Source organism: Chrysemys picta, chromosome 10, assembly GCF_011386835.1.
Source record: "Chrysemys picta bellii isolate R12L10 chromosome 10, ASM1138683v2, whole genome shotgun sequence".
NCBI classification, from domain to species: Eukaryota; Metazoa; Chordata; order Testudines; family Emydidae; genus Chrysemys; species Chrysemys picta.
In genome coordinates this window covers 7,209,313-7,235,895 of record NC_088800.1, presented here as the reverse complement: position 1 = coordinate 7,235,895, position 26,583 = coordinate 7,209,313, and the positions used below count along the sequence as shown (strand labels likewise).

The following is a 26,583-nucleotide window of genomic DNA, read 5'->3' as shown; positions in this document are numbered from 1 at the left end:
CACAGGACCCACTGGCTCCATCCACGTTGGTGCTAGGGGAGGCTCGTCCCTCCACGGGGCTGTGGGGTATCCCACCGCCTCACTACAGCAGGTCAGAGCATGGTCCTCCTTGCTCATTATCCTGTCTCTGGCAGTGGCCAACACCAGAACTTCAGAGGGAATGTGCAGAACAGGGCAATTATCGGGAGATCTACCCTTGTCTCCACTTCGAGCTTCTGGTAGTTTAGTCAGAGGTTGAGGGTCACCACCAGCATGGGGTGAGAAGATGTAACAGAGCCTGGGTGCCCTTCCACAGTCTCATGCTGTGGGGCTCATGATGATGCCTAATAAGAAACAAAATTACTCCAGGAGATGTGAGCAGGCACAAGCCTCTAAGCATTTGGGTTTTTTGCCTCTTCCAGACTGAAGGTCTCCCATCCGGGGCTGGAAAGAGTGGTAGGAAGGCAGTGTGGGGGATCACCAACAACACAGGAGAATTGGCTATGGGAGACTGTTCTGTGCATGTGAAACGGGGCAGAAATTGTAACTTACACATTCAAATCATGGTTGCCAACTCTTACCATTTTACCCCCTGGCTCACAATACTAATAATCCCTAACTCTTATCTGGCACTTTTAATCAGCGGATCTCAAAGTGCTGTACAATGGCGGGCAGAGTCATTATCCCCATTTTACAGATGGGGAAACTGAGGCACAGGGCAGTGACGTGACGTGCCCAAAGTCAACCAGCAGGCCAGTGGCAAAACTGGTAATAGAAGTCAGTTCTTCAGAGTCTAGGCCAGGGGTCGGCAACCTACAGCACGCATGCCAAACACGGCACACAAGCCGATTTTGAGTGGCACACTGCTGAGGTCCCATCCCCCAGCCCCACCCAGCCCCACTCATCCCCCCTGCCCACTGCTCTCCCCTGCGGGGGCAGGAGGCAGAAGCTTGGTCCTGCAGCAGCCAAGCTTCCTCCCCTCCCCCGCTTCTTCCCCCAGCGTGGTGCTTTCCTGCCCGTCCTCCTTCCCCTCCCTCTCCCTGCACTGATCAGCTGATCGCCCTTGCGAGGGGGAGGGGGAGGAGTGGCAGCATCCTCACTGCTCCGTAGAGGAGGCAGAGAAGAAGTAGGGACGGGACCTGGGGGAAGGGGGTGAAACAGGGCATATCCCTTCCAGCCCCCTGCCATGAGCCACTCAGGGCAGGGGGTTGGGAGCATCCCCACGAGCCGAGAACCTCTGCCCTGACCGCCCCCACACACACCCAGCCTTCTGCCATGCACCTCCACACCCCTTAGCCCTCTGCCCTGACCACTGAACCCCCACACACACCCAGCCTTCTGCCCTCCACCCCCACAGCCCCCATCCCTCTGCCCTGACCCCTGAACCCCCCCACACACCCAGCCTTCTGCCCTACACCCCCCCACACTCCCCCAGCCCTCTGCCCTGACCCCTGAACCCCCCCACACACCCAGCCTTCTGCCCTACACCCCCCACAGACCCCCAGCCCTCTGCCCTGACCCTTGAACCTCCCCCCCCCAGGTCTGGAGTCCCGGCTGCCGGCCCCTTGCCAGTCAGCATCCCAGCCGCAGGCCCTGCTCAGCCCGCTGCCAGCCTAGGTGAACAGAACCCCAGGCTGGTAGCAGGCTGAGCAGGCTGGCGGCGTAAGATCAGCATTTTAATTTAATTTTAAATGAAGCTTCTTAAACATTTTGAAAACCTTGTTTACTTTACATACAACAATAGTTTAGTTATATAATACAGACTTATAGAGAGAGACTTTCTAAAAAACGTTAAAATGTATTACCGGCACGCGAAACCTTAAATTAAAGTGAATAAATGAAGACTCGACATACCACTTCTGAAAGGTTGCCTACCCCTTGTCTAGGCCATTGCTCTATCTGCTAGGCCACACTTTTTCCTTAAAGCCCCAGCTCTTGGAGTCATATGATTATATGAGAGTCTCAGTTTGTTTAAAAAAGAAAAAGAAAACTAAGTTTCTAGCCCTCGACGTGAAGACAGGACCCCAAAAGGCTCAGAAACTGGATGGCAAATAAAAAAATCCCCATTTTAAAAATAAAATCTCTCAATTCTTGAGCCAATCTCATAATTGTTGAGGGGTGTGGGGGTCTGATACATGATTTTGAACACTGGGGGCAGGCAGTGTTGAATTCTTATCTGCAGCTTGTCTCAGCCTGCCTTGTCTTTGTAGATTGTCAGCTCTTCAGGGCAGGGGCCATCTCCTGTTCTACAGCCACTATCCTGCAAAGATTTAGATCTGTGTTCCCACCACACACTGGGGTTATGAAGTTAATGGGTCTACTCCTAGCACATAGCTTTAAACACATGCATCGCTCTCTGGAGGATCAGAGCCAATGTTTGCATAGCACCCAACACACAGGGCGCCAATGTTAGCTGATAAACCAGAGAAGAAATACAACAAAACTACCCTTGCCTAACCATGATACATCTTACATAAACCCCCTGAACGAGATGTTCTGAGCCACAATGGCAGCACCAGGACAAAAAGTTCAAGCAAATCAAGCTCTTCACTCACCACTGAAAACATATTATACAAACTAATGAATCTGCACCAATGGGCCTCCTAGGAGCTTCAAAGCTGCAGTGATCGACTTTGTATCAGAAAACTAAAAATACCTTCTCTGGTAAATCTTTGTTCTCTGAAGAGTCGACGTCTCTCAGTTGGCTGACTGAAGTTTTAAAGAAATGGCTATGTTGGGACACTCCAGTGAAATCATGGACTGAGACTATTTTCTCTTTAAAAAAACAAATAATAGAATTATAGAACATTAGGGTATGAAGAGACCTCAGGAAGTCATCTAGTGCAATCCCCTGCTCAAAGCAGGACCAACCCCAACTAAATCATCCCAGCCACGGCTTTGTCAAGCCGGGCCTTAAAAACCTCTAAGAATGGAGATTCCACAACCTCCCTAGTGAAATAGTGTTTCCAAATATCCAACCTAGACCTCCCACACTGCAATTTGAGACCATTGCTCCTTGTTCTGTCCTCTGCCACCACTGAGAACAGCCGAGCTCCATTCTCATTGGAACCCCCCTTCAGGTAGTTGAAGGCTGCTATCAAATCCCCCCTCACTCTTCTCTTCTGCAGATTAAACAAGCCCAGTTCCCCAGTTCAGCCTCTCCTCATAAGTCATGTGCCCCAGCCCCCTGATCATTTTCGTTGACCTCCGCTGGACTCTCTCCAATTTGTCCACATTCTTTCTATAGTGGGAGGCCCAAAACTGGATGCAATACTCCAGATGTGGTCTCACCAGTGCTGAATAGAGGGGAATAATCACTTCCTTCAGTCTGCTGGCAATGCTCCTACTAATGCAGCCCAATATGCCATTAGCCTTCTTGGCAACAAGGGCACGCTGCTGACTCATATCCAGCTTCTCATCCACTGTAATCCCCAGGTCCTTTTCTGCAGACCTGCTGCTTAGCCAGTCAGTCCCCAGCCTGTAACAGTCCATGGGATTCTTCCGTCCTAAGTGCAGGACTCTGCACTTATCCTTGTTGAACCTCATCAGATTTCTTTTGGCCCAATCCTCCAATTTGTCTAGTCACTCTGGACCCTATCCCTACCCTCCAGTGTATCTACCTCTCCCCTTAGCTTAGTGTCATCTGCAAACTTGCTGAGGGTGCATCCAGATCATTAATGAAGATATTGAACAAAACCGGCCCCAGGACCGACCTCTGGAGCACTCCACTTGATACCAGCTGCCAACTAAACATCGAGCTACCCGTTGAGCCTGACAATCTAGCCAGCTTTCTATCCACCTTATAGACCATTCACCCAATCCATACTTTTTTAACTTGCTGGCAAGAATACCGTAAGACCGTATCAAAAGCTTTGCTAAAGTCAAGATATATCACATCCACTGCTTTCCCCATATCCACAGAGCCGGTTATCTCATCATAGAAGGCAATTGGGTTGGTCAGGCATGACTTGCCCTTGGTGAATCCATGTTGACTGTTCCTGATCACCTTCCTCTCATCCAAGTGCTTCAAAATGGTTTCCTTGAGGACCTGCTCCATGATTTTTCCAGGGACTGGGGTGAAGTTTACCGATCTGTAGTTCCCCAGGTTCTCCTTCTTCTCTTTTTTAAAGATGGGCACTATATTTGCCTTTTTCCAAATACATCTCCTAACTCTTCCCTCACCTTAGTCCATGTCCTTCCTGAAGCTCATCTTCCGGGCAATGACAAGGAATGGTACAGCCACCAGAGAGGGTCTGGCCGGACTGCAGCGTGGCTGAGTTTTAGAATTCCGTTATAAGAATTTTCTTAGACAAGAAGAGGAAGGAACATAGGGAAGATATGGGGGAGAAGAGAGATTGTGAGAAGACAGGCAAGAATAGGAAGTCATGTGATCTCCTCCAGTAAAAACCCCTGTTGGGGAAAAGTTGGGGGAAGCAACAGGGCTGCAGATTTTAACATTTTGCCGTGGGGGGTGTAACTGGGTCAAAAGCAGGACCTTGAATCCAAACCCCTCTGAATACTGGGGTTGGGAGGTGAATTCAAATTCCCAGATTTAAATCAGGCATGATGATTTGGGATCTTGAAGGATTCTAAAATGCTTTACAAGCTACTATACAAACCCTCCAAAGAAATTATTTAATCCCCCATTGAAATGCAGCCACCTCTGTGATGGCAATTGATTAACAGCATACAGCAGGCACTGCTCAACAGTTTAGGACAGGAAGTGAAGATTCCATATCTAACTGAAACTGCAGAGGCAATTTAGGGAGGTAGCATGTAATCACCAGCTGTGACTTGGCCAGGACATGGGTTAACAGCCTTGTTCTTCCAAGAAGTGCCCTAGATTGTTAATGACCTCAGTTAGCAGAGTATCCCCTTACAGTAAGCAGGGGTATTGATTCAGAGGTTACCTACTGAATCACCAGTACTTGCAGCACTCCAAGGATCAACGCAGCCTATCCTACAGGGTCATTTGGCCCATCATTGACCTCTGAGATGATATGTGGCAGGAGTAACTATACACAGCAATTCTAGGACTGAACATGAAATTTTCCAAATATTTGGTGAATCAGAAAGTCCAAAAAAATCATTTTGGGTCAAACGAAACGATTCATTTCAACAAGATCGAAAGGTTTCATTGCAATTTCAACCATTTAAAGTTTTTTTTTAATCAAATAAAATTAAAGACAACTTTGAAACCAAAACTTTCAAACCAAAAAATCAACATGTTTTGTTTAGAAAAACATTTCTAACCAAAACATTTTGATTGTCTCTGATTTTTTTTTCTTTTTGACTGAAACAATTTGGTGAAATTTCAGAGTCACCAAACCTACATTTTTCACTAAAAGAAAGTTTTGGACAAAAATGTTCACCCAGTTCTAGTGCAGTGCTTAATTTGTAATGAAAGAAGTGCTGGGGCTCAAGCAATTTTTTTTACATTCATAACTGACGCAGCGGGGCTATGACCGGGGTACTGGGCTCTGAGAGCAGGCTCAGACACGAAAGAGAAAGCATATGAGTATGCTTGGCAGAATCCGATTTTTATTTCTTTATCATTTTGACAGAAAATCCGGATGTTTATTTTTAAGCATTTTTGTTGATTTACATTGTCACAGTTGAGGGAAATAATGAGGAAGCTGTCAGGCAATAATTCTTTCCCGACAGGTAGACGTTGATGTGTATAATCCTTAAAACACCTAATCGCCAACATCCCACGGCAAAACAGACAAAGCGCTTGTCTTCATGATCGCGCTAAAGCGGAGCCGATGTAGCCTGTCTGGTGAAGACGCATCATGTTGACGGGAGAGCGCGCTCCCGTCTAAGTAATTACTCAACGAGAGGCGGAAATGACGTTGGCAGGAGAGCGTCTCCCGCTGGCATATTGCAGTGTGGACACCGCTTTAAGTCAATGTAACTTATGTCGCGACGAGGGGTGGTTTTTTCACACCTCCGAGCAACGTAACTTTCAGGGCCGCCGAGAGCGGGTTCGAGCCCCGGTGAAAAAAAAATTTCGGGCCTCCTAGCAAGGGCGGACCGGCTAAACAGGGCCGATGAAGCCGGGGAAGTCGGGCCCCCTTCCGGACCGCCGGGCCCCACCTCTCATCGGCCCTGGTAACTTTTTAAGCGGTCGTGTCGACCAGCCCATAGTACATGTCCTCAAAACAAATGCCAATAAGTTCCGGACGGACACAGCCTTTTTCTGCCTGTACATCGCAATTATTATGAGTGGAAATATTTTCCCTCCCGTTTTGGGCACGGGAAAAACAACGGTTACCAACATTTACCAGTAAAAAACTAATCCTTCCACGCGGGCGTGGCTGGGCACAGGCCTTGTTGGACAGGGCGAAGCTCTCCAGGGGTGTCTGTCTATTCACTCTAGTCCGCCTGCTTGGGGTTCCTGATTTCCTTGGCTCCGGGCAGGAGGAGGAGGGTGACCCATGATTGGGCCACTTCCCAGCCACCCCGCACTGAACCAGCAGTGGGGGGCTCTGCTCCGGAGGGCGGTGCAGCGGGTGGGGGGTTTGGGGGCGTCTCTCCGGCTCTGGCTGGGGAGGAGCCCGGGGGCGGGCAGGGCGCGCAGGCGGCACGGCTGGGGAATGTCATTTGACACCATCTTAGCAACAAAGCCGCTGGCGGCTGCCGGGCTCCGTGCAGCAGCAGCAGCAGCAGCAGCGAGCGGCGCGGCGGACCCGGATCATGCCGGGGGCTTGAGGGCTCGCCGGAGCCGGGGCGCGGATCCCCGCCGGGCCGGGGGCAGCTGGGACCGGAGCGAGCGATGCCGCGGCGCTGAGGAGCCCAGCCCGGGCGCTCCGGCGGCTGCAGCATGGAGGACGGGCTGGTGTCCGAGGAGGAGATCTGTGAGTGGGACCCGCCTCTGCCGCCCGGCGTCCCGGGGCTGCTCTGCCGGCGGGACGGGGGTGGGCGCCGGGGTGGAAACGGGGCATGGCTCCATGGAGCGTACGTGCGGACACGCACATGCACACTCAGCCAGCTCACACTCATGTTCACACACAGACACCCTCAGCAAGAGCACACAGATACAGAGACACACTCAGCCAGCTCACACTCGTGTTCACACACACCCACCCTCAGCCAGCTCACACTCATGTTCACACACAGACACCCTCAGCAAGAGCACACAGATACAGAGACACCCTCAGCGAGCTCACACACTCATGTTCACACACAGACACCCTCAGCCAGCTCACACTCATGTTCACACACAGACACCCTCAGCAAGAGCACACAGATACAGAGACACCCTCAGCCAGCTCACACACTCATGTTCACACACAGACACCCTCAGCCAGCTCACACTCATGTTCACACACAGACACCCTCAGCAAGAGCACACAGATACAGAGACACCCTCAGCCAGCTCACACTCGTGTTCACACACAGACACCCTCAGCCAGTTCACACACATGTTTATAAAATACACACACACTCAGCAAGAGCACATAGATGCAGAGACACACTCAGCAAGAGCACACACATGTTCACACAGAGACACACTCAGCAAGAGCACACAGATGCAGAGACACACTCAGCCAGCTCACACACATGTTCACGCACAGACACACTCAGCAAGAGTACACACTCATTCATTCACGCACAGACACTCAGCAAGCTCACAGAGAGAAACACATACCCGTTGACACACTCAGCAAGCCCACACAGAGACACACACTCAGCAAGAGCACAAACTCATGTTCACACACAAACACACTCATGTTCACTCTCATATTCATTCACGCTCAGACACTCAGCAAGCTCACACAGACACACTCAGCAAGCGCACACACTCATGTACACAGACACACTCAGAAAGCCTACACAGATACAGAGAGAGACACACTCAGCAAGAGTACACAATCATATTCACTCACACTCACTCAGCAAGCTCACACAGACACACATGCACACTTAGCAAGCTCACACTCATAATCACAAACAGAGATGAACTCAGCCAGCTCACACACTCATTCACACACACTCAGCAAGATCACTCAGACACACTCAGCTGACACGCACACACACGTGAAATCAAATAAAAATGGGGTGGGGGGGAACCCATCATTAACAGGAAAGGCAAATATTTTTAAAATAAAACCCATTTGGAAGAGGATGGACTCTTTTACTCCTACGCAAACTATTGTTAGCTTTTAGGTGGGAAAGGGAACTTTGCCAAAGTTGAGACTCTGGAAATTACTTAAGAAACCTGCCCTTTGGGTTTCATTCATACATGAATGAACATGAAAATAAGACCAGGGATTGCTGTGCGAGTGGTACCATTTTTATTTATTATTATGTTCCTGTTTGTCATTAGACTGTAGAAAATGGAAGTGAATTGTCATAATTTGTCAATCCATTCTTGAGGGTTTTCTATAGTATTTGAATGTGTCCCAGGTAAGTCAGGTTTGCGTGTTGAAGTCCCTAGGGATTTAGGATGAGTTTCACAGAGCAGGAGTTTCCCTGCAGTTTCTATTTTGGATGCTCTTTCAGAATGGCTCTTCAGACAGTTCTGGACCAAATTCTGCCCTCAGTTACGTCAGCATAAATCTGCACTGTTTCCTTTAGAGTCAAGAGTTTAGCTCTAGCTTTACTGTACACTGGGGTGAGTGAGGGCAATTTGGCCCACTGGGTGAAATCAGGGATGTTATTTTTTTAATATTTTAGTTTTACAGGAAACGTTAGAAAAACAGGCCCATTCTTATGGGCTCTGTAGAGCACCTTGTAGATACTGCGTGTTCCATGCATTATAAATAATTGTGACACTCCAAGTTACACTCAGGGTCTGGCTGAATGCCACAAACCATTAGATAGGAAATTTGGAAGCAATGAAACTCAAATCTTAATTCACCCCTCTGTAGCACGTGGGAATTGCATACATCTTTTATATGGAATTGGATTGGTTTTGAGATCATTCTCAATGCATAAACAGTAAGGCAAGTGTGATTCGGACTATAGTTTTAAATTTTCCTCACTCGTATTACTAACATATTAGACGATTGAAACAGAATTTTAAGCATCTAATTTACTTTGCACAATTTCTTTGATTTCCTTACTTTTGCATTTCTCTCAGTTTGGCTACTGAAACGAAACTGGTCAGTTTTCATTTTTATTTATAGTCAGTGTCAGCTTTTGGGTCTTATGTCTCCAGTAAAGCAGGTGATGGTTTGAACTAAAGAAACCTCAGAAAATTCCATTCAGACGTAGGCTTTGTAAAATCTGGACAGGGATCTTTTCTGTTTTTTATTTTCTGTAAAGCATCATGCACTTCTGTGATGGTATATTTAATAACAATCGTCATCCTATTGTCATCACATCCTAATTTATGATCCCTCTAAGCCCAGCATGGAGTGATGATAACACTGCAAGGCTGAAGTAACAGCAATAAATGATCTTCTTTGTGTTCCATTGATTTAAATAAAACAAAGATCGTTATTTTAACGTTTGCCCACAACTTTCCTGTGCTGTTTTTCAAAATCTCTTGCCCAATAAGCTTTGTGCAAGTGCACTGATGTTAAATTGTTCAGATTATTTTGAGCATAGTTTGGGATAACAGAATTCATATTCCCGAGTTACTGAATTCTGGGGTGCAGTAGAATTTACGCTGATATACAGAAATGAACATCTGCAGCAGGGCACTCTATGTGTAATCAGTAGCATTAACAATTCATGTAAGCTACCCCCATCTTTCCAAGTAATGCTGGTATTGGCACTTTGGTGAAATGCCCATGTGGTATGGAAACAACTGCCTCATTGACATACCTGATCTAACAGGGTAGGGATAATCCTGCTTCTATGATGACTGAAGCCAGTGCCGAGACTCCCCTTGTCTTCAATGGGAGCAGCAGGGCCATCCCCTCCGGGATACTACTGTTCCACATTCAGCTTTGTGTTAATCGTGGCTCTGTTGATTTAAAATTTTGGCAAGGTTTATAATATAATCTAGAGAAAGAGAATATATATACACACACACCATATATATAGATGTACGCACACACTGTATATATAATATAAAATACACTATATATATTAATGTGTATATATAGTTAGCATGGGGACATTTTTAAAGCTGAAGCTCTCTTGCAGTTGGATTGTGTTAGCATTCACTATGCACCCTCCGCTGATGTAAAACAGCAGTGAAGTCAATGGAGCTACATCCATTTACAGCCATTGAGGATTCGGCCCAATATTTCTACCATTCAGGGCCGGCTCCAGGTTTTTTGCTGCCCCAAAGAGCCCCCAAAGGGCCGGAATGCCGCCCCTTACGAAGTACCGCCCCAAGCACATGCTTGGAACGCTGGTGCCGAGAGCCGGCCCAGCTACCATTATCATCTGCCTTTAAAATCCCCAGCGCTCAGCCATGCAGCAGATTTGTCAAAACCATCCATCCTGTTCCGCCATCTGCCCTGCTGTGCATCTCTTTGGCTTGACGGTCAGTTAAGCGAGATGGGGTTAGAGGGCAAGCTCCTTACACAGGGTATGATTCGTCCACGTTACATCCCCAAAAGCAGAGCTCTGAAGATCACGCTGCTTCATAAAAAAAGGCTTTTGTCGTGCCCCAAAATAAGCAAAACTAGAAAGCTGAAGTGCTTCGTATGCTAAATTGATTTGAACCAATTTCTGACACGTTTGTAGACGTTTCACTGGTAGGGCACTGTCTGTCTCTCTCATGTGTGACTTGGAAATCTCTCAAACTTTACCCTCACATGCTGTCAGACACTGAGTATTAGTTTGTAACACTGAAACTGGCCGGTTACTGTTTATTGCTTGTATTGCAGTAATGCCCAAAAGCGCCGATCAGGACCCCACTAGTTAAGTGCTGTACAAATGTATCAGACGACATCACCCCTGCCCCAAAGTGTTTATAATCTAATGTAAGATAAGTTGCTTTAATAAATAAATGGGAAGCAACTGGGAGGATGAAGGTAACCCTGTTAACCTACAGATACACTGGCTAGAGATTTCTTGCTGTTTTGTTGCTATTGGTTTCATTATATAATGGCATGTACATTTCCCCAGACTCCTGTTTTTATTGCATTCATTGTAAGGTTGATCATAGCTTTCTATAAGGCATTAAACTACATACTCTATTACACATGTAATAGTGACATATGGTAGTTGACGAATACAAATATTGCTTATCTGTAGTGTTTGACAACATCTGTTCTCTTACCTTTTCTGTTATATCACAGACAGCTATAGCCAACTGTTTAATGGACACAATAAAAGCAGGAATCCAAGAACTCTTATCCATCCACAGATATAGTGCTGTAAATGACAAGACAAAGAAACTTGCTGGTATTAAGAGCCGGGGATGAGTTTCTAGGTGACGCCTGAACAAATATTGACTAGAATGAATCATAAATGACATTGTCCATCTGAAATTCTGACATTCCCAACAACTAAGGAGCGTGCCTTGACAGTTAGTTATGAGCAAGGTATAAATTAGATTTTTCTATTTCCAAATGTGATGCCCAGTTATTCAAAGCAGGTCATGCCTGAGAAGTCCTAGGACAGAGGTAATTCCATGGCAGTCAGTAGGATCGCCTAGGAGAATAAGGATAATTTACCTGAGTAAGGGCTTCTGGGATCCCTCACTTGTGTGTTTATTCTAACTATTGTCTAGGATTCTCCCTTGACTATCACTTCAGGGCTCGCTGTTGGGACTATGCAGGATTGTCTAACCTCCTATTATTCTTTGGACAATGCCATTCAGAGAATTAGAAAGGTGGGCATTGCCGTCAAAGGTAAAGCAAGGACTAGAAATCCCCATTTGTATTTGAAAGCCAGAATGAGGCACATTCTAGGAGCAAAGAGGTATAATTCACGAACCACATAAAGACTCAAGAGCCGGTTAAAATCTGACCATGCTTGATCTGACTAACAGAAACGTTAGAAAACCCAACCTTTCGCCGGGTCTGTCAACACAGATCTTCCCAAAAGTTAAGCTGGACACTGAGTTAGTTACATGGTCCTTGAGCTGTGCAGATGCATCAGAGAATTCACACTTCCTTGGGTGGATTCTTGAATGGGCAAATACTGGCCTATCACATCCTTCATCTTCCTCTTTTCTTCTTGCTGACATGCATGTCCTGAGTCCGCTGTCCATTGTAAGAAGACAGGGGAAAGTAGGTGGAAAGACAGGGAAGAAAATGGTAACATCACACTAATTGTGATGGAAAACCTAGTCCCAAATTCAAGCTTAAACCCATTTGGAACAATGGTCCCGGTCTGGAGATGGAACACGTGAAAACTTGAGCCCAGAACATGTTCCCCCTGTCCAGGTGGGAGGAGGTACAGAGTGGAAGCTGATGCTCATGGCTCTGTCCCATTCGTGCTCAGCCGGCTAGCGGGACTTGAACAGTGCAGAGTTCAGGGAAGGGGGGTTTTGAGGGGAGGCTGCCGTACAATAGATTTGAGGTGGATTCCTTGTCCATCAATGTCAGAGGGGATGATCTGGCCTCTGACGAGGAAGTTCATGAAGCAACATCTGCATCTGAAGTGAAAAAAGCGGCCCCCAGAAAACTGTGAATCCCGAATAGCAGAAGGATGGCAAGGTGGGCCGTTGAGACCATCACTCTATACTAAGCGTTTTCACTGTACTATTAAGGGGCAAAAGAAGAACAGTGCAGAGCGGCCAAGCTGGACCACAATCTGCTGAAACGGGTTTAGTGTCTGAATTAGTAACTTGTCAGAGGAGTTCCACTGGAAGAGCAGGGGCAGAGACAGAATCTGATCAAGGGGAAAAAAACCCTCTGCAAAACGGCCCCAAATGTTTCCTCGATACAAATCCAGCTGTAGAGCGTCTCTGTCAAACACTCTGGAAAGGGGCAGAATCCAGAACTGGGGTTTGATCTCATTAGTTAGCAGGGAACCGGTGTGTTATTCCACAAAGCAGGGAACCGGTGTGATGTGTTAACCCAGTGCCCCATCTGAAAAGTAAAGCCACTTAACTCACTCCTAGCGCTGCAGGATTAGTGCAGTTATTCTTAGCAGAAGTGACGTTCGCAATAACCATAGTCTATTAACAGATTTAAAAACTAGTCCCTGCCCATGCTAGGAGATACATAAGGAACCTCTCTGTACTATGCCACACTGCTGACTCACGTTCGCCCTAAAGCAATTACTGTTTAATTAAGACAGTTTAATTAAGCCAGATTCTTATTAATCCTAAGGCCCCTTTACTTTGATCTGGCCATATAAAGAGGCCTTAAAGTGAACATAACTGAAATTTACACTCACTTTAAGACCTCTTTACAGCAGTCTAAAGGAGCCCAGGTGTCAATAAAAAGCAATCTCTTTCTATTTTAATTACATCTGAAAACTACATTAAAAGAACGTCAAGGTTGCGAAGTCAAGCACTCAGAGGTTAGGATACGCCAGTATTAAGGTTGCCCGTGCAACCTTAATTCAGCCCCTACATGTGCCTATGATACAGTCTTTAACTACAGGAACTCCTCACTTAAAGTCATCCCGGTTAACGTTGTTTCGATGTTAAGTTGCTGATCAATTAGGGAACAGGCTCGTTTAAAGTTGTGAAATGCTCCCTTCTAAGTCATTTGGCCGCCGCCTGTTTTGTCCGCTGCTTGCAGGAAGAGCAGCCCGTTGCAGCTAGCTGGTGGGTGGTTGGAACCAGGGTGGACCAGCAGCCTCCCATCAGCTCCCTCTATCAGCTCCCCAGTTCCCTAAGTTCCCTGTACAGCAGCTGTCCCTCCCCCCACTGCCATGTGCTGCTCCTGCCCTCTGCCTTGGAGCTGCTCCGAGAGACTCCTGCTTGCTATACGGGGGGAGGGGGGAAGAGAGGGGCTAATGTCAGGGTGTCTCCCCCTCCCCCCGCTCCTGCACCCTGCTTACCCCATCTTCCATAAAGCAGGGGGGACACAGGAGGGAGGAAGGGAGCTTCTAGGCAGTAGCTGCGGTCTCAGGTCTCAGCAAGCAGTGTACTTAAGCCTGGGGTCAGCTACTTAAAGGGGAAATGCGCATTTTTTCTCTGACACACAGGGTGTCAAGTATCAGAGGGGTAGACGTTAGTCTGAATCTGTAAAAAGCAACAGAGGGTCCTGTGGCACCTTTGAGACTAACAGAAGTATTGGGGGCATAAGCTTTTGTGGGTAAGAACCTCACTTCTTCTGATGCAAGTAATGGAAATTTCCAGAGGCAGGTATAAATCAGTATGGAGATAACGAGGTTAGTTCAGTCAGGGAGGGTGAGGTCCTCTGCTAGCAGTTGAGGTGTGAACACCAAGGGAGGAGAAACTGCTTCTGTAGTTGGATAGCCATTCACAGTCTGTTTAATCCTGATCTGATGGTGTCAAATTTGCAAATGAACTGGAGCTCAGCAGTTTCTCTTTGGAGTCTGGTCCTGAAGTTTTTTTGCTGTAAGATGGCTACCTTTACATCTGCTATTGTGTGGCCAGGGAGGTTGAAGTGTTCTCCTACAGGTTTTTGTATATTGCCATTCCTAGGGTTACCATATTTCAACAATTAAAAAAGATGATGGGAGGAGCCCCGCCCCCGTCCTGCCCTAGCCCCGCCCCTGCCCCTTCCACTCCCTCCCACTTCCCGCCCCCTCAGAACACCCAACCCCCCCCACTCCTTGTCCCCTGACTGCCCCCTCCTGAGACCTTCCCCCCATCCTAACTGGCCCCCTAGGACCCTACCCCCTACCTGTCCCCTGACTGCCCCAACCCTTATCCACACCCCCACCCCCAGACAGACACCAGGGACTCCCACGCCCCATCCAACCACTCCCCACCCCCTGACAGCCCCCCCCCAGAACTCCCGACCCATCTAAACCCCTCTGCTCGCTGTCCCCTGACTGCTCCGATCCCTCTCCCCACTCCTGCCCCCTGACAGCCCCCCCCCGAATTCCCCCCCACTCCTTGTCCCCTGACTGCCCCCTCCTGGGACCCCTGCTCCGAACTGCCCTCCAGAACCCCACCCCCTACCTAAGGCTCCCTGTGCCTTGTCCCCTAACTGCCGCCTCCTGAGACCCCCCCTCACCTGTACTCTGACTGCCCAAAACCTTACACCCCCAACCCCCAGACAGCCCCCCCCCGAATTCCTGACCCATCCAACCCTCCCCCTGCTCCCTGTCTCTGGACCGCCCCCTCCAGAACCTCCCTGCCCCTTCTCCGACCCCCTGGCCCCCTTACCGTGCTGCAGAGCAGCGCGCTCGGCAGCAGGGGGAGGGGAGCAGGGTCGGAGCTCCAGACTGCCGGAGGCCCAAGGCGAAAGGCCAGCCGGCGATCTGCGAATGCAGGGAGGGGGAGGGAGGAAGAGAGAGGAGGGGAGTGGTCTCAAGTTGCAGGGGAGAGGAGGGGGAAGTGGAGGAAGGGCTCTGGCTGCCGGAGCCCCGTGCGAGTGGCACGATCCGGCCGGCTGCCCTGTCAGCCGCGCGCATTCTGCATGGGGGGGAAGTCCGGACATTTACAAATTCCCCCCAGACGCTATTTTTAACTCAAAAAAGCTGGACATGTCCGGCAGAATCCGGACAAATGGTAACCCTAGCCATTCCTGATATCTGACTTGTGTCCATTTATCCTCTTGTGTAGTGACTGTCCAGTTTGGCCGATGTAGCAGAGGGGCATTGCTGGCACATGATGGCATATATAACATTGGTGGACGTGCAGGTGAATGAGCCGGTGATGTTGTAGCTGATCTGGTTAGGTCCTGTGATGGTGTTGCTGGTATAGATATGTGGGCAGAGTTGGCATCGAGGTTTGTTGCATGGGTTGGTTCCTGAGTTAGAGTTGTTATGGTGCAGTGCGTGGTTGCTGGTGAGAATATGCTTAAGGTTGGCGGGTTGTCTGTGGGCGAGGGCTGGCCTGCCTCCCAAGGTCTGTGAAAGTGAGGGATCATTGTCCAGGATGGGTTGTAGATCACTGATGATGCATTGGAGAGGTTTAAGCTGAGGACTGTAGGTGATGGCCAGTGGAGTTCTATTGGTTTCTTTTTTGGGCCTGTCTTGTAGCAGGAGGCTTCTGGGTACACGTCTGGCTCTGTTGATTTGTTTCTTTATTTCCTTGTGTGGGTATCGTAGTTTTGAGAATGCTTGGTGAAGATCTTGTAGGTGTTGGTCTCTGTCTGAGGGGTTGGAGCAGATGCGATTGTACCTCAGTGCTTGGCTGTAGACGATGGATCGTGTGGTGTGACCGGGGTGGAAGCTGGAGGCATGAAGGTAGGCATAGCGGTTGGTGGGTTTTCGGTATAGGGTGGTGTTAACGTGGCCATCGCTTATTTGTACTGTGGTGTCTAGGAAGTGGACCTCCTGTGTAGATTGGTCCAGGCTGAGGTTGATGGTGGGGTGGAAGCTGTTGAAATCATGGTGGAATTCTTCCAGGGTCTCCTTCCCATGGGTCCAGATGATGAAGATGTCATCAATGTAGCGTAGGTAGAGAAGGGGCATGAGAGGACGAGAGCTGAGGAAGCGTTGTTCCAGGTCAGCCATAAAAATGTTGGCATATTGTGGGGCCATGCGGGTGCCCATAGCGGTGCCACTGGTCTGGAGGTATATATTGTCACCAAATTTGAAATAATTGTGCGTGAGGATAAAGTCACAGAGCTCAGCAACAAGCTGTGCTGTGTCATCATCAGGGATACTGTTCCTGACAGCTTGTATTCCATCTGTATGTGGGATGTTTGTGTAGAGAGCCTCTACATCCATGGTGGGTAGGATGGTGTTTTCTGGGAGGTCACCAATGCATTGTAGTTTTCTCAGGAAATCAGTGGTGTCACGGAGATAGCTGGGAGTGCTGGTGGCATAGGGTCTGAGTAGGGAGTCCACATATCCAGACAGTCCTTCAGTGAGCGTGCCAATGCCCGAGATGATGGGGCGTCCAGGATTTCCAGGTTTGTGGATCTTGGGTAGTAGATAGAATAACCCCGGTCGGGGCTCTAAGGGTATGTTGATTTGTTCCTGTGTTAGTGTAGGGAGTGTCCTGAGTAGATGGTGCAGTTTCCTAGTGTATTCCTCAGTGGGATCTGAGGAAAGTGGCCTGTAGAATTTGGTATTGGAGAGTTTTCTGGCAGCCTCCTTCTGGTAGTCAGACCTGTTCATGATGACAACAGCACCTCCTTTATCAGCCTCTTTGATGATAATGTCAGGGTGGTTTATGAGGCTGTGGGTTGCATTGCGTTCTGCACGACTTAGGTTATGAGGCAAGCGATGTTGTTTTTCCACAATTTCTGCCTGTGCACGTCGGCAGAAACATTCTATGTATAGGGTGTGTGTGTCTCTGTCTGCCCTCCCTCCTTTCCACTTCCTTGTAGAGTGTTGTGAGAATTAACCCTTGAGGGCTCAGTCAATTGCTAGTTCATTTAGCGGTAAGGCATTCCCTGGGAAATATCCCACCCTCTGACTCCTCCACCTCAACCAAGCTTCACAATCATCATCACTGTGTACAGGACTGGCTCCAGGCACCAGCTTGCCAAGAACCCTGGAGCCAGCCCTGACTGTGTACCAGTATTAAATTGTTTGTTTAAAACTTATACTGCGTGTGTGTGTGTGTGTGTGTGTATATATATATATATATATATATATAGTCTTTTGTCTGGTGAAAAAAATTTCCCTGGAACCTAACCCCCTCATTTACATTAATTCTTATGGGGAAATTGGATTCGCTTAACATCGTTTTGCTTAAAGTCGCAATTAGAAACAGGGTCTTCTAATGGGAAGTGTCGGATAACCTTAACTAATGTGTTATTAGTGGCGTTTCCTAGAAAAGGAAGCGTGGGGTTATAGTGGAGATACGAGACTGGGGATGAAGAGGGGAGGAGGCTTATTTCCATCTCTACTGCTGACCTGCTGAGGTGACCTTGGGCAAATCACATGAGCTTTCTGTGCCTCAGTTTCCCCAGCAGCAAAATGAAGGTAGTAAGACAATTACAGAGTGACGGAACAAACAACAGCCGAGGGAGAGCAAGATTGGGATGTGTGGGAAAGAAAGAAAGGATGTGTTTGCAGCTGAGGTTTGCAAAGAACAGGAGACGTGTTCTTCATGGCAGAAACTGCAGAGGAGAAGGCCCTTGCGCCTACAGGGAGGAGACTGTGTGGAGGGACAGAGGAGGCCAGTGCTGACTGATAGTGGGAGCCAAAGGGCACTGGAGAGACAAGATAGGCAAGAGCAAGCCCGTGAGGCAGGTTTTGAAACCAGGAAGGCAATTTCAGTCTGGCTCCTGAAATGGATGAGAAGCCGGTGGAGCTGGAAGAGGATTGGGGTGACGCATTCATGCTTCTGTACATGTGGGAAGGCAGGGAGCAGCATTGTGCACACACTGAAGTCTGGAGGGCTGGGACTTCAGCAGGCAATAGGAGAGGTAGACACCTAGCCAGTGAATTATCCTTCCTAATGCCCATTTATAATGAGTGAGTGAGATGCAGGAAACGTTCAGCAGGAACGGCAATTACTTCTTGCTTCTGCTCAACACCACAACTTACCGTATTGCCTGTCTTGTCTTTTCTCGTGCTTCAGTGCTTCATTCAGAAAAAGAATTCCACGATGCAGCAAAGCGGAACGACATAGCCAGGATGCAAGAGCTCATCAGGACAAGGGTTAACGTCAAAGCCAAAAACAATGTAGGTGCCTTTTGCTTTCTAGCTGCAGAGGGGACCCTCGGAGCTGCAGCCAGTTAACATCCAAACTGTGTCTCCAGACACAAAAGAACGTTACTCTCCTCATTAGTTGCTCCTCTGGGCAAAGCGTAAAAGCACCAACCCAGGGCCAAGTAGTTAATGGTAGAGCACATTCTTCAATGCATTGAAATCCAGAGAGTTGCACCCTGTATCAAAGTTGCTGCCCCAGCGCGACCCCTCCTGGCTGGATGTGGCATTGCAGCATCTTTGCCTCAGTTTCCCCCGCTGTCCTTTGGCCTACTGCAGCCATAGCAGTGTCCTAGCTCTCCGGCCACAGCACTTTGCAAAGAACGGCCCCTTCTGGGGCCACAGAGTCCTTCACCGAAGTCTAACACACGTAAACAGAACCAAACCTTTAGCCTGGCTGGGCTCAGTTGACAGCCATCTTGTCACAGACGTGCTGCTGCTGCTCTGTGCCAGCCGCCTGTCTAGCTACAGGCTTCTGTGCCTTGGTGAACCCCGTGGGCACAGGGGCTGGCACACTCCTCCCCTCACTCAAGGGTTCAGGCAGGCTACAGCTCCTCAGGGCCCCTGGCCCCACTCAGGCTCCGGCTCACCCCCTGGAGTAGCCTGTCTGCTCCTCTCAGCCTTGTTCAGGCTGCTTCCCAGAGAGAGGAAACTCTCCACTCCACCTCACTTCACATCTTGGTCTCGCCCCTGCCAACTGGGCTCACCCAGTTTTTCATGGTGGGGAAAAAACCAGTTCCCCTCTCACCCAGCTGGACTTTATCTTTAATTAGGCCTGGCCCATCCTCCAGGAGCACCCAGCCTGGTTAATTGGCCTCTTGGGCCCATATTAACCCTTTCACAGCATGTATGGCGCAAACACCCACGGCACACGGCCTAAAAGGATTTGAAAGCTGTGAACACTGTGGAATGAGAGGAGTTGATTAGGGTGATGCTGAGGGGCTATAACTAAAAATGACATCGAGTTTCAGGAGGTTTACTACTAGTGAAGGTTGCTTCAGCCTCCTTGGGTGACGATGCACAGAGTATGTTGCAGCTACAAAGACAGGCTTTGATCCCACACTCCTCACGCACTCAGGACTCCCCCTGCACTGGTCAGCAGAGCTGTGGGAAATTTGGGTGCACAACGAATTCAGACTTGTGGCCATACTTAAAGATTTGTTCCATCCATCCCTCTATTCAGGTGCTGCCATAGCTCTCCTCAGTGCAGAATCTGAGCACCTTGTTCTTTGGACGGTACCACTCTTTTTATGGGTGGGCTTTTCCAATATGTGCCCAGGCCCCCATTCCAGAGCACGAGAACCCATTGGGGCTCTGCATGAACAAATGGGTCCCTCCCAAATATTTACAGAAATGGTTTGGAAAATTATCCCTGCAGCCCATAGGTTGAGATTGTCCCTAACTTTGTTTCCCTTCAGAGAGATCTCATGCATTTACCATTAGTCCTACTTGAATCATAGAATATCAGGGTTGGAAGGGACCTTAGGAGGTCATCCAGGCCAACCCCCTGCTCAAAGCAGGACCAATCCCCAGACACATTTTTGCCCTAGATCCCTAAATAGCCCGCTTGAGGATTGAACTCACAACCCTGGGTTTACAAGGCCAATGCTTAAACCACTGAGCTATCCCTCCCCCCTGCTTACTTCCAACTCACTCTTGTTTTTGAAACAAAGACTTAGATTCCTCACACTATAGAGCTATATTGGCCCAAAGACCCCAGTGGCTCGATCCTACAGTCCTTGCATTGCAATGGGAGCTTTGCCTGCATTTAGATTCCAGGGTCTGGCCCTGAACCTGCAAAATCTCGGGTGTCCACTTGCCCTTCGTCCTCGGTTTCATTACAGTACCGTATGGTGCAAGATGCATTGTGGGTGAAATCCTGGCCCCTTGGAGGCAATAGGAGTATTGCCATTGACTCCGCTACAGTGGGATTTCACCCTGTGCTTGTATCCATCTTCCCGTTCCCTTTCCTCTTTTCCAGACAGACAGGACTGCTCTGCACTGGGCCGCTGGAGCCGGGAACGAGCAAGCCGTGCGGCTGCTGCTGGAGCACGAAGTCCCGGTGGACGACAAAGACAGTGTATGAGTGTGACTCTCCTTTGCAGCCTGTTGCAGGTTGTCTGCAGAGGTTGGGGCCGGGGGATTTGTCCTACAATTAATGTAGTGCTGGGAGAAGGCAAGGGATCAGGCTTGGAGGCAGCATGGGCATCAGCCATGCAAGCTTCCTTCTGACTGTGTCTCAAAGCACTAGGGGTGAGAAGGTCCATGAAATCCTTCACCTCTCTGCTGAGGCTGTGAACCAGGCTGCCTGGGAGGACCAGCTCAGTTGGTGGTTTATGGGACTCGTCTGCTAGATAGCGAATGGAGCCCAGCAAATCAAGCCAGCAGACGGGAATAACTTTCTGCCAGTGGATATGAGATGCCAGCCTAGAGGCAAAAGGCTGCTTACCAGTCACTGATGCAGCTTGCACCCAGAGCCGGGGTCCTGGTGAGGAGACAGGGAGCTGGGCCAGAAAATGGGGAAACACTGAAACACTTTGTTTATTTATTTTTTACCTCCATTCAAATTTCCTTTGACATTCTGAAGACCGATGACCCGCTGCAATGTTTGGGGGAGCGGGCGGGGCGGGGCAGGGCAGGGACGGGCTATCACCGGAAGGGTGGAAATGGCTCTGTTTCCTTTGGCACAGTTTGGAATGAACGCACTCCTCCTCTCTGCTTGGTTTGGCCATCTGCGCGTTCTTCAGATCCTCGTGAACGCCGGTGCCAAGATCAACTGTGTCAATAAGGTGAGGCAGCTTCCTCATGCGTCCTGACGCCAGCTATTCATTGCCAGTAGGTGACAGGGAGAGAGAGAGGCGAGGGGGAATTTCAAACTCGTCTGCTGTGTGTGATTACAGCGGGGAAAACCTGGGAGTGCTGAGAAAGCAGGAACCAGGAAATGCCTAGAAAACCTGACCCTTGGAAGCACTGCGGGGCTGTCTGCACAGAGGAAACTGTTGCTTTTGAGCGTCCGCACAGAGCGTGGTACTTGTACCCATACCAGTGTCTTCTGAAGCATCTGTCTCATAGTTCTAGTGGCATTACTCCTCTTACATGTTTCCATTGCTCTCCGTGGGTGTTCGGATCTTATAGTTCATTTTTGTAATATTATAAGAAGAATATATCCATGGGCTTAAATCGAGCTACAGCCCTTCCTCCCTGCCATGGGCAATAAACTCCTCCAGATCTCTCAGCGGTCGAATATGTGTAGGAAACCCAGGGGAATATGACAGTCCGTATTCTGTGCTGTATCACTGCTTTTGAGAGACGTGATCGGGTGTCGTATCGCTGCTGCCGCATTCCCCCATACCCAGACTCAAGCCAGCTGTGTACATGACATTCCTGCTGAAGGAAGGTCACTTCCCAGAGGAGTGTTATAAAATGAATTCATGCTACATTATGTCACGGTTATGGTGTTTGCACACGCTGGCTGCTCTGGTAATGAGGGTGTGACACGCAGGAACGTCTGTAAGAGGTCGAGTTACAAACATCTGGAGAATGGAGGTTGTTCGTAACTCTGAAATGTTCCTAACTGAACAAAACGTTATGGCTGTTCTTTCAAAAGTTTACAACTGAACATTGACTTAATACAGCTTTGAAGCTTTACTATGGAGAAGAAAAATGCTGCTTTCCTTTTACTTTTTTTAGTAGTTTACATTTAACACTTCCGGTTCCGAAGGAGGTGTGTGGTTGACTGGTCAGTTCGTAACTCTGGCGTTCATAACTCTGAGGTTCTACTGTACTAAGAAATCAGCAGTAGGTCTGTTTAAAAATCAACCTCTGTTGGGCCAGAGCACATCGGTTCTTAGAAGCAGTGAGCAGCCATCTACAGCACAAGCTGACCTAGGTTCCAGATGGGTTTTCTAACCGGAACAAGCTCAGTGGTTCTCAGACTGGGGCCGCCGCTTGTGTAGGGAAAGCCCCTGGCGGGCCGGGCCAGTTTGTTTACCTGCCGGGTCTGCAGGTTCGGCGAATCCCGGCTCCCACTGGCCGCGGTTCGCTGCTCCAGGCCAATGGGGGCTGCGGGAAGCGGCTTGGGACAAGGGATTTGCTGGCCGCCGCTTCCCGCAGCCCCCATTGGCCTGGAGCAGCGAACCGCGGCCAGTGGGAGCCGCGATCGGCCGAACCTGCGGACCCGGCAGGTAAACAAACCGGCCCGGCCCACCCGGGGCTTTCCCTACACAAGCGGCGGCCCCAGTTTCAGAACCACTGAACAAGCTGTTTAAAAAAAAAAATCAAACAATTTAGCGGCTGATTCAGTAAACAAGTATGGTTTCTTCCCTCTGCAGAATGGCAGGAACCTGCTGCACTGCGCAGCTCAGAGAGGTCACATCAAGGTGATGGAGTTCATTATGGAGGACCTGGAGGACGTGCATGTGGATAAGACAGACAAGGTAGCAAGATGCTGGACCACTTTCGGTTTCCTAGGGCCTGATCTTGCTCCATTGGCATTAATGGGAACATTCCCATGGACTTCAACAGGAGCAGGATCAAGTCCTCGGGGCTAGATTTTGCGCTCAGATGCACACAGAGGGCAAATCTGGGTTGCGGCTTTAAGAAGAACATAGCAGGGTTGACTCCTCGTTCACACCCAGATTCTTGATACCTTTACTCATGTTAAATAGCACCTCGCTTTAACAACACTGTACAGGTAGTAAAGTCAATGACACCACTCATGGAGTAAGGTACTAGTCAACATGGGCAAGTGAGAAGACCAGGCTTCAATTCCCAGATCTGCCACTAGTTTGTTGGGTGACCCTGGGCAAGTCACTTCCCTCTCTGAGCCTCAGTTTCCTCATCTGTAAAATGAGGATAATGATACTGACCTCATTTGTGAAGTGCTTGGAGATCTATGGATGAAAAGTGCTATGTAGGAGCTAGGGATTATTAATATTAAGGGTATCACACTCCAACCTCTGGTTCTCAAGCAAAGGCCTGCAACAGGAGGTGAATCTTCCGTCCCATCTCCATGGTGATTTGACTCTGGCTCCAGTCAGTAGAGAATTCTACAGCCAAGAGTCCTCAGCTAACGCTCTCTCTCCCACACTAGTCCCTTGGAGTTTCAATCCAGGTTCCATTAATTGAAGCCTGCTCCCCTAACATAGCTGATGCAGTGGGGACTGGGTAATAGTTTCCTTTTCTTATTATTATATCTCCCACAGGTCTTTTACTGATTAATTGCTGCCGATGCGTTCAAGCGGCAGGCCTCTTTTTCAATCTGTTAATAAAGAAAGCGCTTGCATTCACAAGGCAGAACTCCAGCCCCACATCCTGCCCTCCTGCACGCAGAATCCTCACTGATGTCAAGAGCAGCCCTTTCTTCCCTTACCACACACTTCCTGCAGTGATCCATTCGCTTTGCTGCTCAGAAAAAGTGGGTCGAACATGCAAATTACCTTTAGCCGAAACCTTTATTAAAATAAATGACTCACCAGATAACTGATGCTGCAGATCGTTTTCCTTTTCTCTTTTTTAAACTGTAGTTTCCTGGTGATAAACCTTTTACTTTCCCCTCTTCCTGTAAAATAAATACTGAGATTAACTTGCCATTTTATTGTGCCAGATGAAACCAAAGTACACCAAACTGTTCGTACCCGGGGGTGGTTCAGATCAGCTTGTTTCTATAGGATCACCTCCAAATTTAAAACAAAAAACGTTTTGCTCTTGGTGGTTTATATTATTACCTTTGAAGTACAGCACTAATACCTGGGGGTTGAAATACAACCAGCCTGTCAGGATGTGAGTATTCACAAAGACATTATTTTTGGGCCTTTAGCAAAATCATGGTGTTTGTGCTTTCCCAGTTTTCCACATTTCTTCTTTCTTTCTTTTTTCTTTTACCTAAAGATGGACAAGACGGCGTTTCATCTGGCTGCAGAGCACGGGAGGTTAGAAGTGGTGGAGTTCTTGATTGGGTCAGGTTGTAGTCACAGTGTTAAAGACAAGGTATGGAAACCAAAAGCCGTTGAACAGGGCCAGAGAAATGTAACCATGGACTAGATGGTTCAAGGGACTGTTAATGGGATACGGAGCTGGGGGGCTGGTTGAAATCTAGCACAGGTGGGTTGTGAGCATAAGCTCATCAGCTGGTCACACAGTGGTCTGCAGTGTCTTGCCAAGGAAATTTCCCCCCGTCTATTTGCCCTCCAAGTACACCACCGTAGTGGGGCAAGGACAGGGGTGACATTCTTCCCTGAGCTTTCTGGATGTCATAACTCTAAGATACATTGCGATGAAGCTGCAACCTGACTACCAGAAAAAGCCGTCCCATTGGCTTGTCGCGGGTAGATGGTAGGCCCCTAGTGGGGAGAAGGACACTGGGATTTCTATCCTTGGGCCCAGACTGAGAGGAATGACAGATGAAAGGATCATCAGTTCAGTCATCTAGATCAAGGAACGTACATGCTCCTACCATTTTCTGAACATTAGGGGCGCTCCTGTATTATGGTGATGGGAGGTGTCTCAGTAACTAGACAGATAAAGGAAACAGAAGACATTTGCCCCATTCAGAGAAGGTCCATGAGACCCATGCGCCATCATTCTGTAGTGTGAAATCTGAGGCATTACTGACACTACAGTGATAACAAGATCCTACAGCAATGGGGGACTGATACATGTGTTCCATAACAGTAATAATTAACATAAGCTTTCGTGGGCTACAGCCCACTTCATCGGACGCATAGAATGGAACATATAGTGAGGAGATATATATACATACAGAGAACAGTCTCCTAGACCTCCCTTTGATGTACTAAAGCATCTTTATCAGAATTTGATCTTTTTTTTCTTAAATGATGATTAACACAGAAGACACTGACTACAGGATTTGCGGTCAGACTAAATCACCCTAAATATTGGTTTGCAGAGAGTTGCTTTGTCTGAGTACTCGATCATGCAGTTTATTTACACACAAAGCAATGTTTATTTGCAGGAAAAGAACACAGCCCTACATTTAGCTGCTAAAAATGGGCACCCCACGGTGCTGCAGAAGATTGTAGAAATTGGACTGGACCTAGAAGAAAAGAACATGGTGAGTGCAAAACAAACCAGACCAGAGCGTCCCTTTCATCCTTAGAGGTGATCTCCCACACCAGCTGATTTAACCAACCCTACTGGCCAGGACTGATGGGGACTGTATCTAGAACAAGTTTATGTAGCTATCTGGTTTTATTTAAAATGCACTGATCCAAAGTGCTGGGCATGTATACAGAATATCGGTGAAAGACAAAATACCTGTTGGACCAACAGCCAAGACCAAAATCCCTCATTGTGACACTTGTTTATCTTCTCACCCCTGCATATTCGGGATGCCTAAACAGCTAATGAATTTTGTTTTAAAATAAATCTTGCTGAAACAATGTTGCCTTAGTCACTGAACAAATCACCCTTCTATCTGAGATCTTTCTCTCTACAACTGAACAACGGAAGAGTCTGAGATTGGAACATAGTTACGGCTTTCTGTTTTTTTGAGGTTTATGCATTTCATTTTGGGTGTTTATTTTCTTAGCAATTTTTGATTTTTATGTAATGTCCAAAAATCAGGGGAGATTCAGGGCTTTCTCTTTGTATATACAGTGTAATGAGTAATCTCTTTGTAGTGTTCTCTAGTGCAATGACATAGTACTGTTTCAAACAGCACTATGTTAAAGCATGTTAGGGAACCTTTAGTGCACGCCAGCAGGGTCTACATGGACTAATTAATGTGCAACACATTAGGGTGCTTCAGAAATCATGCTCCCATAGTCCGCGTTACTGCTCCATGTAGACAAGCCCTTAGCTACAAGGGTTACCATACGTTCGGATTTTCCTGAACATGTCTGGCTTTTTGGTCCTCAAATCCCCGTCCGGGGGGAATTGCCAAAAAGCCGAACATGTCCGGGAAAAGGCCGTCATCCCTGCTCCAGTCCCCTGCTTACCTGAGCGGCTCCGGCAGGCTGCGAGCTGCAGGTG

At 48.3% G+C, this 26,583-nt stretch overlaps 1 protein-coding gene across 3 annotated transcripts in view; it reads left to right on the top strand.

Annotated features, from left to right (window-relative positions):
* Nucleotides 1–6,665: 6,665 nt before the first annotated feature.
* ANKDD1A (ankyrin repeat and death domain containing 1A) overlaps nt 6,666–26,583 on the top strand; it is a 34,750-nt gene continuing 14,832 nt past the window's right edge. For 2 of the 3 annotated variants that reach the window (XM_042856586.2, XM_042856585.2), the window contains exons 1-7: nt 6,666–6,836; nt 18,464–18,567; nt 20,573–20,671; nt 21,282–21,380; nt 22,923–23,027; nt 24,481–24,579; nt 25,565–25,663. In XM_042856586.2, the coding sequence (XP_042712520.2) occupies nt 6,803–6,836; nt 18,464–18,567; nt 20,573–20,671; nt 21,282–21,380; nt 22,923–23,027; nt 24,481–24,579; nt 25,565–25,663 (639 nt within the window). In that variant the 5' untranslated portion in view covers nt 6,666–6,802. Of the gene's footprint in view, nt 6,837–18,351; nt 18,568–20,572; nt 20,672–21,281; nt 21,381–22,922; nt 23,028–24,480; nt 24,580–25,564; nt 25,664–26,583 lie in introns of those variants that run through there. The other variant, XM_065559205.1, reaches the window with a different exon arrangement.